General features: G+C 34.2%; 1 protein-coding gene across 2 annotated transcripts; it reads left to right on the top strand.

Annotated features, from left to right (window-relative positions):
- Nucleotides 1-11,133, top strand: LOC137806511 (paired amphipathic helix protein Sin3-like 4). 2 transcript variants are annotated; one of them, XM_068606684.1, is made up of 26 exons: nucleotides 1-281; nucleotides 411-455; nucleotides 558-642; nucleotides 768-843; nucleotides 1,408-1,560; nucleotides 1,694-1,880; nucleotides 1,985-2,083; nucleotides 2,195-2,359; nucleotides 2,439-2,766; nucleotides 3,206-3,342; nucleotides 4,147-4,222; nucleotides 4,308-4,337; nucleotides 4,461-4,720; nucleotides 4,827-4,981; nucleotides 5,133-5,260; nucleotides 5,362-5,616; nucleotides 6,051-6,728; nucleotides 7,151-7,221; nucleotides 7,613-8,242; nucleotides 8,356-8,456; nucleotides 8,548-8,686; nucleotides 8,772-8,924; nucleotides 9,062-9,225; nucleotides 10,064-10,169; nucleotides 10,347-10,525; nucleotides 10,738-11,133. In XM_068606684.1, exons 4-25 carry the CDS (start codon nucleotides 770-772, stop codon nucleotides 10,497-10,499), a joined length of 4,242 nt encoding a protein of 1,413 aa, XP_068462785.1. In that variant the 5' UTR covers nucleotides 1-281; nucleotides 411-455; nucleotides 558-642; nucleotides 768-769; the 3' UTR covers nucleotides 10,500-10,525; nucleotides 10,738-11,133. The 2 variants fall into 2 exon arrangements, with proteins under 2 accessions (XP_068462785.1, XP_068462786.1); XM_068606685.1 differs by having other exon boundaries at nucleotides 59-281; nucleotides 4,311-4,337.
- The last annotated feature ends 359 nt before the right edge of the window (nucleotides 11,134-11,492 follow it).

Raw genomic sequence — 11,492 nt, 5'->3', positions numbered from 1 at the left:
GCGTAAAAATACGGTTGCCACCGCAGCCCAAAATATAGTTCGCAAATATTTGGTATGGGGGGCGTTTGTGTGTTATGTTATATCCCATTCTCATCTCATATAAATATACGTATATATCACATTGTGAACTCTCTCACCTTCACCCTTTGTATGTTATTCATTCTTTCTCCGCATTCTGTTTCTTCACCCAGAAAAATAAAGGGAATTTTTTTTTCTTTTTTCAATCTTTTCCAACTGGAAACTCAGCTGCTGAAGGTTGGTGTTCTCGCTTATCGTCTCAGGTTCTGATTCTTCTTCTTCTCTCTCTCTGTTACTCGAAGATTCAATATCTTTTAATTTTCAATTTTTTTTTTCTTTACGTTTTTCTTATCTATCTATCATTTTGTGTGCTCCGTGTGTTTGTTGAAAAGCTTGTTGCGGAGGACTCTGCAGTTCCTGTACTTCACAATCACTCTGTAAATTTTTTGTTTGAACCCTCTCTCTGTGCTGCAGATTTTCGCCACGTTTGCTTTTCATTGAAGTAATGCAAATTTTGCTTTCTTGTTTTTATTTGTTAGGATTGGGCTCTGCGGGGGTGATCTGTGTGCAATTCGGAGGGCTGGAAATCTTGCTTGTGTTTCGTGCCTTTGTGAATTCCCTGAGGTTAGATCTGCTTCATGCTGTTTTCTTTTGTTCGAATGTGAAAGTTGGGTTTCTACGATTTTCAATCTGTGTGAGTTTGAAAGCATCGTGTTTTTTGGTTTTTCTCTGTTGATTTTATTTCTTAGGAATGAAGAGGTCAAGGGATGATGCTTACATGAGTTCACAACACAAACGGCCTATGGTGTCTTCTAGAGGAGAACCGTAAGTACAATTTATTTTCCTTTTGTCTTCAATTTCTTGTTTGAATTTCCATTTTCTGCTTTGACGAAACAGCTGTATGTTCACTTTTATTGCACTACTATCGTGATTTGCTACCTGTCACCTGCTCTACAAGTTTAGTGTCTGGTGAAGGTTCAATTGTTTGTCTCTTTTTTTCCTTTTCTTTTTAGGTTTGACTTGGTGAGACAGTCTTTATTGAAAGATTATTCTATAATGTCTCGATTTATCTGCATTATTCAGCAAGCTAATTTTGTGTATTGAAACTTATATGGGTTAGATTCACTTTAGTTTTCTACATTGTGAATAGAATGTTACATAAGGAGAATGAAAAAACAATAATAGGAGAAAATTACTGTAAAACCATAGGAACTGCTCTAGTAAGTGTAATTTATGATATCTAACTGAAATTGAGATTCAATCATGTTATAGTAGATCGTCAACACTTCTGCCACATTCTACATTGAATGGTGTTATAATGTGCTATATACTCTTTCATCAACTTCTCCAATGGCCTCAAATAATGTTTTGAAATTTTATGTAATGAAGCTCGGGGCAACCACAGATGATGGGTGGTGGTGGTCAGAGACTAACCACAAATGATGCCTTAGCATATCTCAAGGCTGTAAAGGATATGTTTCAAGATAAGAGAGAAAAGTATGATGACTTTTTGGAAGTCATGAAGGATTTCAAGGCTCAAAGGTTTGATCATGTTGTACTACATTCCCCCAACTCCAAGATTTGTCATTTGCTTTGTTTGTTATATTTTCTTAGGAGTGAGAATCTAGTATTTGTTAACTGAAGTTGATTTGTTTCTTTTTTCTTAATTTTGTAGAATTGATACAACCGGTGTCATAGCAAGAGTGAAGGAGCTTTTTAAAGGTCACAAAGATCTAATTTTGGGATTTAACACCTTCTTGCCAAAGGGATATGAAATTACACTTCCATTGGAGGATGAACAACCACCCCAAAAGAAGCCTGTTGAATTTGCTGAAGCCATAAGTTTTGTGGGCAAGATTAAGGTAAAACATTGTTAATTTGATAATTGATACATTTTATTTATGTCTTCCAATTCATATGGACAGCTTAACTTTTCAATCTGATTGATTGAGTTTTTCTCATGCAGACTCGCTTTCAAAGCAATGACAGTGTTTATAAGTCATTTCTAGACATATTAAATATGTACAGAAAGGAAACTAAGTCCATCACTGAGGTTTATGAGGAGGTCTGGCTTTCTATTGTCTATGCCTATTATTTTATCAAGTTACACATTGGCAAATTTGTTTTCCTTTTCCCCTTTAGACAATCATTTTAATCATATATTGGATTTCTCCAGGTTGCTACACTTTTCCAGGACCATGCAGACCTTCTTGAGGAGTTTACTCATTTTCTTCCTGATACTTCTGGAGCAGCCTCTAATCTCTATGCTTCTACTCGAAATCCTCTGCTTCGTGATAGGAGCTCTGCAATGCCAACAGTGAGGCAAATGCATGTTGAAAAGGTTTATCTCTTTGAAAGCCTATGTCTCTGTGACTTTATAGTTGGTCATGAAGCTGACATTTAAATTATATTTATGCCAGAGAGAAAGGAACATTGCTTCACAAGGTGATCGTGACTTCAGTGCTGACCATCCTGATCCAGAACTTGACAGATGTTTGGTTAAGGCTGATAAGGATCAGAGGAGGCGTGATGAGAAGGAAAAAGAAAGTAGAGAAGAGAAAGACAGGAGACAACGGGAAAGGGATGATAGAGATTATGATCATGATGCTAGTAGGGAGAATTTATCTCACAAGCGGAAATCTGCTTGTAGGGCTGAAGATTATGGTGCTGAACCATTGCATGATACTGATGAAAATTTTGGCATGCACCCTGTCTCATATGCTTGTGAGGATAAAAGTTCTTTGAAAAGTGCGTTAGTCAATGCTTTTGATTTTAAATTTATAAATGTTCTTATCTTCTCAAACAATTTTATGAACATTTATGAAGATTATATCAATGGAAAAATATACTAAAATGTGATATAAAAAAGAATAAAATCAATAATACGTGAAAAGTAAATATCTAATGGAAAAAAAGGTCTTCATTTACTGCCATTTATAATCATATAAGGTAAAAAAAATATGATCTCTTTGTTGAATGCATTATCTACAAATCATATATGCTATGTATTTTAATTTAATATCAAGTTTGTTAGGCTATGTAAATTGTAATATCTTTTTCATGTTGTACTTGTAAGAAGAAAAATCCTTTGTCCTGTTTTAGTGTTCAATTATTTGTTTTTTAGTAATTTGATTGCTTTATTTTCCTTTCACAATTCATTTTATTACTTAAAACTTTGTCATCTCAGGTATGTACAGTCCAGTGATTGGTTACCTTGACAAAGTGAAGGAGAAATTACGAAATCCTGAGGATTACCAGGAATTTTTGAAGTGCTTAAACATCTACTGCAAGGAAATAATTGCTCGTCATGAATTGCAATCATTGGTATGGTTTATACACTGCTTCTTATAGCTTCTTTTCTGGTTTTGTCATAATCAGTACTGTTGAATTTAATTTGGCTGGCATTGAACATTGACCTTTAATAAATAATTTGATGGTGAACTATGGTAATGAAAATTGGTTATAGGAAAATAGAAAAAAATACTACAAGATCTTTTTTTTAATTGGACACATAATGGGAAGTGTTTGGTACTGTTAAAGAAGTGTTGGGAGGTGTTACACAAGTATTGGGAGGTGTTGGTACACGACACTTCATACAAGAGAGGTATCCATGCTTCATAAAATATTTCTTAAATGATCATTGGTTTTTTACATAGACTTAATTGTGATTGTTTTCTAAACAAAGAAGGACTATGCTTTTTACTTGCTGCTATGATGTATCTTTGTAACATGTCTGCCTAGAATATAATCAGACAATTTGGGGCAATCATCAGAGAAGATTAATTTTCGTTGTCACTGATTACTATAAGTTATAATTTGCTAAGCTTTTACTTAACTGGATTTTGCATTGCCAAAACATATTATTCATCTGTTTTAGGAAGAGCTTTCCAAATACGCTCAAGCTCCAACATCCTCCATGTTGACAATCTGTAAAGAGTGAATTTGTATAAGAAATGTTGAATAATAATGAAGTGACTTATCTTTTATTGATGATAGGTTAGATCGCTCGATACACTTTAGTATCACTATAGGTTGATGTGACTGTCTCTTATGTTTTTATAAGATTGAATTTTTTTCTTAGTAGTATATTTTGTATAATTGCTAACTTCTAGTGGCTTATTCTTCTAGGTGAGCAATTTGCTGGGAAAATATGCAGACCTTATGGAGGGATTTGATGAATTTTTGTCTCAATGTGAGAAGAATGGTAATGTTCAACTTCAAACTAAATTCTCAATTTGTACAAAATCTATGTTTTCTTTTTATTCTTTCTAATGAAGTTTTTCATGCAGAAGGATTCCTTGCCGGTCTTCTGAAAAAAAGTATGTAACATCTTTTCTATTTTTCTGATATCTTGTGATAGGCCCCCCTTTTATTTTGTATACTGCATGGACCCACATGAACATTTTATGGCCTAAAAAAACTGACTGCTACTTGTTCATCAGAATCCTTTTGGCATGAAGGACATGGACCAAAACCAATGAAGGTAGAGGACAAGGATCGTGATAGGGATGATGGGATGAAAGAAAGGGATCGTGAATGCCGAGAAAGGGAGAAATCCAATGCAACTGCTAACAAGGATGTTTCAGCTCCTAAGATGTCTCTATATGCGAGCAAAGATAAGTATGCAGGAAAACCTATAAGTGAGCTGGATCTTTCTAACTGTGAACAATGCACTCCCAGTTATCGTCTTCTTCCCAAAAATGTATGGTTGCTTTGCTTGTCTCTTTCTTTCTTGCATGTTCTAACTCACAATGAAATCTCTAATTTTCTGATTGTATTTATATATGTGCTATTTTTTGCTCACCCAGTACATAATACCACCAGCCAGCCAGAGAACAGAACTTGGTGCAGAGGTGTTGAATGATCACTGGGTTTCTGTTACTTCTGGTAGTGAGGACTATTCCTTTAAACATATGCGCAAAAATCAGTATGAGGAGAGCTTGTTTAGATGTGAAGATGACAGGTTTGGCCTTACCATTAATTTATATTTTATTTCTTAAGATCTTATTTATGCTTTTTGCTTAGTTTTGACATCAGTGGAGTGTTCAGAGAAGGATTTCTACAGGTTATCTTTGGCTTGTACTTGCTGATATTATTTGACCTTATGCTGGCAGGTTTGAACTTGACATGTTGTTAGAGTCTGTAAATGTGGCAACTAAGCGTGTTGAGGAGCTCTTAGAAAAGATTAATGCTAATATAATTAAAGGAGACAGTCCAATTCGTATTGAGGAGCACTTAACAGGTTATTTGCTTTCCTCTTGATGAATCAAATTTGTCAAAGTACATATATGCTGTACATTGTATTTCCTTGTTCTAATACGGCTTTTTGTTGTTTTCCTTTAGCCCTAAATCTTAGGTGCATTGAAAGATTATATGGTGATCATGGGCTTGATGTAATGGATGTGCTAAAGAAGAATGCATTTTTAGCTTTGCCAGTCATATTAACCCGCTTGAAACAGAAACAGGAAGAGTGGGCAAGGTGTCGTGCTGATTTTAATAAAGTTTGGGCTGAAATATATGCAAAGAACTACCACAAATCACTTGATCATCGTAGTTTTTACTTTAAGCAGCAGGATACAAAGAGCTTGAGTACTAAAGGTAAAAGATTACATTCCCTGCAAGAGCATGGAATTTTAGTCTTTTCGCTGTTTAAATAAATTATTTTTAATGGCTTCAAAAAGAGGTTAACCATGTGAAATATCATCTTCATTCTCTTTTCTTCTACAGGCATGTGTACACCTTTTCTTACCTGATGCTTTTGTCTGAAAGCAATTTTATGATAAAATAGTAGCAGGACATGCATTTGCTTTGATTGTATTGATTATGCTTTTACAACCACTTCCAATATGAGTGGCTTATTTTTGTTCAAGTGCAGTGGAACTTCAACCGCAAAATATGTATATAAGTGCCTTATTTTTTGTTAAAGTGAAGGGGAACTTCAACCGTGAAATATGTAGTGATCATGTTACAAGAGTTCTTTATTTTCATGAGATCTAACTCTTAACTCCTTGCTTTTGATGTGCATTTCACAGTCTTACTGGTAGAAATCAAAGAAATTAGTGAGAAGAAACGAAAAGAAGATGACGTTCTTCTTGCAATTGCTGCTGGAAACAGACAGCCAATTATTCCTCACCTGGAATTTGTGTATCCTGATCCAGACATCCATGAAGATCTGTATCAACTCATAAAATATTCTTGTGGAGAAATGTGTACAACTGAACAGTTGGATAAAGCTATGAAGATTTGGACAACATTTTTAGAACCTGTGTTTGGAGTTCCTTCTCGATCCCAAGGTCCAGAGGATACAGAAGATGTTGTCAAGGATAGAAATAATTCTACCAAAAGTGGCACTGAAATTGTTGCTGGTGATGGTAGTCCTGTAATGAATCCTAAGAATTTAAACATAAATAGAAATGGGGACGAAAACTTTCCATTTGAACAATCTCATTCCTGCAAACAATGGCAACCAAGTGGACATAATAAGGTTAAAGAGGATAATAATCTTGATTTGGACCGCTTTGCACATAAGACTGAAGCCTTAGGGAGTAATACACAGCAGGGTAAAATGAGTATAAATGCATCTATACCTGATGAAGTATCAAGAGCCAATAAGCAAGATCATCCAATTGAACGGTTGGTGAATGCTAATGTCTCACTATCCTCGGCGGTGGAGCAAAATAATAGAAGAACAAATGTGGATAACGCAACAGGTTGGCTACTTGATTCAAGAACAATCACACTACTTGATTCTTATCATTCCGTTTATCTTAATATTGGTTACATGTTCATATAGTTATTATTAATATTATTAGGTCATTAGCAAATAAATACCCTATGGAAAAATGTTAAGAAATCAGCAGCAGAATTTACTAAACGAAGAACACACTCAATTTCTGTTTGTGCATTCTGAGTTATTTTAAGGCTTTCTTTGACTTCTGTTGAGATTGGCCTTTGTGTTTGAAGGCTGTGACTTCTGAATATTAACCAATTATGATAATTAGCATAGTAGTTTTGGCCCTTTTATATCGGTGTTTTTTTATCTCAAATTCATGATCCTTTTTAGTTATTTCCTTTCCTTTATTTTCTTTTTTGATGATGAATGGAACTCTGAGATACCTCTTCTTTCTGCAAGGACTTGCTACCACTCCATTAAGACCTGGTAATATATCTTCTGTGGGAGGAGTTGGTTTACCTTCATTAGAGGTATGGCTTTACTCCCTTTTCAGCTTATGCAAGTCTATTTTCAATTCAAAATGGATATGGAAATTGTTCCTCTGAAGAGGATTAATTTGGATTCACTTTTTGTGTAGAGTTTAGTTGAAGTAACAAACCAGTTAAATGCTCCAAGTGAAATACCTTAAATATTCATTGTTGTCAAAATTTATAGTTTACTGATGGCATATAGTTGTCTTTGTTATGTAACTGTTGGAACTTATGCCTAAAGGAAAATCAGTTTGTGGTTAATGTTCTTTCATTCCTCCTTTATTGTTTGTCTTCTCAGACCTGTTTTTGTTAAATTCTGCATACTGTATTGGAATGTACAGGGCAAACTATTGGGAATAATATTTTTATTTTCTATTTTATGCTGACTTAGGGTGCTGATTCTACACGACCAGTTACATCCACTAATGGGGCCGTCATTGAGGACTCTAAAGTTCACAGATATCGGGAAGAATCAGTGGGACACTTCAGAAGTGAAAGAGAAGAGGGTGAGTTATCACCTAATGGAGACCTTGATGAGGATACCTCTGCAGATTATGGACATTCTGGTTCGGAGGCAGTTCATAGAGGAAAAGATGGTAACATTTACCGACTATACCAAAACAGACATGGGGATGTAGTTCGTGCTGTAGCAGGAGGAGAAAATGAGGCTGATGATGAAGGAGAAGAAAGTCCCCGTAGATCATTGGAGGACAGCGAAAATGCTTCAGAAAATGGTGATGTTTCTGGTACAGAGTCTGGTGATGGTGAGGAGTGTTCTCGAGAGCATGAGGACGGGGATCATGATCATGATAACAAGGCAGAGAGTGAAGGTGAGGCAGAAGGAATGGCTGATGCCAACGATGTTGAAGGAGATGGTGCCTCATTGCCATATTCAGAGCGCTTTCTTGTCAATGTAAAGCCTCTGGCAAAATATGTTCCTCCGACATTGCATGAGAAAGAAAGGACTGGTCGAGTCTTTTATGGAAATGACTCCTTTTATTTGCTGTTTAGACTCCATCAGGTACTATTTTTCTTTGTATATATTTGTGGTTATGGTTGCAGATTAACCAGTGGTTTCATTCAGACCTTACTATATTTTTCTTATCCTGCATTTAATTTTGGTACTTCTGGCAGACATTGTATGAGAGGATACGGTCTGCAAAGGTTAACTCATCGTCTGCGGAAAGGAAGTGGAGGGCTTCAAATGATACAGACTCTACTGATCAATATGGCAGGTAGGTAAATATTTAATAATGTTATGCCATTATTATTAATTTGAAGATTTAATTACCTATGCAAAGATTGAGGGTGACTTTTTTGCTACAGGTTTTTAAGTGCCCTTTACAATTTACTGGATGGTTCTTCTGATAGTACAAAATTTGAGGATGATTGTCGAGCTATTATTGGAACTCAATCATATGTCTTATTCACATTAGATAAGTTGATATATAAACTTGTTAAACAGGTATCGTGTAAAAGCCTACTTTTCTCTCTTGACCATGCCATTTCCTGTTCTTCATAATCCTGAAAAATTGTCATTTTTGTTTCAGCTTCAAGCTGTTGCCGCTGACGAGGTGGATAACAAGCTGCTTCAGCTGTATACATATGAAAAGTCAAGAAAACCTGGACGATTTGTTGATTTAGTTTGTCATGAAAATGCCCGTGTTCTTCTTCATGATGAAAACATATATCGTATTGAATGTGTAAGTTTTTATTTGTTCAACTTCTCAACTCGGTTATGTTATATTTTATTGTATGTTTTGTATTGAACTTTGTAATGAAATTTTAATTAGAGTTTTTGTATGTTCTATAACTTAGTTTTATTTCATATCCATTGTAGTCAGCTGCACCTACCCAATTGTCTATTCAACTGATGGATTATGGATTTGATAAACCTGAAGTGACTACTGTGTCAATGGACCCTAATTTTTCAGCCTATCTGCACAATGACTTCCTATCTGTTGTCCGTGACAAAAAGGAGAAGTCAGGAGTTTACCTGAAGAGGTATTTGATGAATAAGAATTGTTGGATTCATAGTAAGGGTGGACAAAAATCTAGTTGGGTCAAACAGTTCCATTTTTGCACTGCTCTGATCCATTTGATCCATTAAAAATTCATTTATTTAAATTTAGTTTTTACTTTGATTCATATTTTTATAATATTTTCAGATCAAATTTTTATTTTGTTCATACAGATTTTAGAAATTGAAAAATCCAAATTTTTAATCTAAAATTTTGGAAGCATTCCCTCTCCAGCACCTCTACCAAAACCACCTTTTATACAATCTCTTTGGAATTTATTAGCACGCTCTCTCTCTACAGCATCTCTTATACATTCTCTTTGGAATTTTATTTGCTCTTTCTCTCCACCACCAAAACCAAGTTTATACATTTTCTTTGGAATTTTATTTGATTCAATATTTATAATACATAATAAATGGATATAATATTTCCAAGTTCAATTAAAGTATTATAGGTAGGTGCATTTTGAATGTTAAGAATTTATGTATTATGTTATCTTTAATTTTTTGATATTATTAAATTATAATTTTATTATATTTTCTTAATATTTATATAATATTTAACTTTTTTTTACATATTATTATATTAATATTATGTTAATTTTTTAGAAAACATGAATTTTGATTTAAAATACAATTCAATTTTTTTATTAAATATTTGGATTTGGATTTTCAAATTGTTTTTATAAAAAATATGGATTTGGATTATAAATCTGATCCAAATATTTGGATTTGAATTGGATTTTCATGACCACCCGTGCTCCGTAGCATGCCGATGCTTAAATAACATTTGTATTTATTTTGGTGCATTTACTTTTGCAGGAATAAGCGCAAGAATGGCAGTAGTGAAGAATTTTCAAGCCAGACCATGGATGGACTACAAATTGTCAATGGACTGGAGTGTAAGATAGCTTGCAATTCGTCTAAGGTATTTAAGAATTTACATTTGCAAGTTTTATAAATATTACCATTCTTGCCTGAATCCTTCTAAATACTATTTGCTTTTTCTCATTTTGTTAATACCATCCATTTGGTACGTATGTCCCCCTATTGTGTTTCTGAATTTCCATTATTTGTTTTTTTCTGGGAACATGTTGCATCTTAGGTTTCATACGTTTTAGATACTGAAGACCTTTTATATCAAGCAAGAAAAAAAAGGAGGACTTTGCATCAGAGCAATTCATGCCTTGAACAATCAAAGTCCTCGATAATTTCTTCAAGCAGAGAACAACGGGTCTGCAAATTATTTTCAAATTGACGATGATTCATTTTAAGCCCGAGATGGTATGTGATATTCCTTTTATTGCTGAGTTTTGCATTTGGGCTCAAGTAATTTCATCTAATTCCAGTTGTTTTATAGTTTGATTTCTACAAATAGCAAACTGTAAACGAGAGTGATAATTTCATCAAAACGTCTTTATGCTTGCGTATTTTTTTCCCGTTGATAAGTTTTTGTTAGAAAATTATGTATTAATTTCTGTTTTGCTGTCAATCAGTGTTTTTGGTCATGCATCAATGACAGGCAGAGTGCCAGATGGAAATTGGATCCCATCCAAGAAGTTTAGCAAAGGATGTTATTCGGAAATTCATCTTTCTTGCATTCTCTGCATCTTTCAACCAAATAAGGCAATACAGATAGGAGACGAGGTACGAAGATTGTAGTATACTCTGACATGGTGAATGATGAGTTTGAATCATGTAAATAGAGGTAACTTGAGATGAAAACTAAAGGACATTTTCTTTCCATTCATCCATATTTTTGTTATGTATAAGTTTTATATTCTCTTTAGCTGGCTACTAGTTTTTTTGAGGTTATTCATTTTATGAAATATTAGGTGGCTGCAATTGGCCCACACATTCTATCGAGTAGTGCATGACCCAGGTTCATCTGATACTGATGTTTGTTTCCCCCTTGGCCTCCTCTTTCTTATTCTCTTTAGTAATTTAACATGGAATGGAATCCTGTGGGAATCATGTCAGCTCATGTATAATCTATATCATAACATTTTTCGTTCACCATTTGGAATTAATTTGTTGCTTGTTATACCATCATTATACAGTTTTCTTTCAACAAATTGTTTTAGAAACTGTGGGATTATAAGATAATGATGATTAGAGGGAGGGATGTTTCTTTTATATTTTATATATTAGCATCCCAAATATGCACTTAGCCTTTACACATCAAGAAATTGTCTTCACTGTTTAAAGGACATTAAGTTAGAACTATTCATGTAGTAATTAAAGCTAATCC

The sequence above is a fragment of the Phaseolus vulgaris genome, chromosome 3, assembly GCF_000499845.2.
Source record: "Phaseolus vulgaris cultivar G19833 chromosome 3, P. vulgaris v2.0, whole genome shotgun sequence".
Classification (NCBI taxonomy): domain Eukaryota; kingdom Viridiplantae; phylum Streptophyta; class Magnoliopsida; order Fabales; family Fabaceae; genus Phaseolus; species Phaseolus vulgaris.
The sequence above is the reverse complement of the archived record's forward strand: the minus strand, read 5'-3'. Positions and strand labels throughout refer to the sequence as shown.

What these genes read in the sequence shown, in the direction of transcription:
- LOC137806511 (XM_068606684.1), top strand. Translation starts at nt 770, where the DNA reads ATGAAGAGGTCAAGGGATGATGCTTACATGAGTTCACAACACAAACGG. An exon ending in GTTTTGTGGGCAAGATTAAG is followed by an intron (nt 1,881 to 1,984) that starts GTAAAACATTGT and finishes TTTCTCATGCAG; the next exon opens with ACTCGCTTTCAAAGCAATGA. An exon ending in TGCTGTTTAGACTCCATCAG is followed by an intron (nt 8,243 to 8,355) that starts GTACTATTTTTC and finishes TACTTCTGGCAG; the next exon opens with ACATTGTATGAGAGGATACG.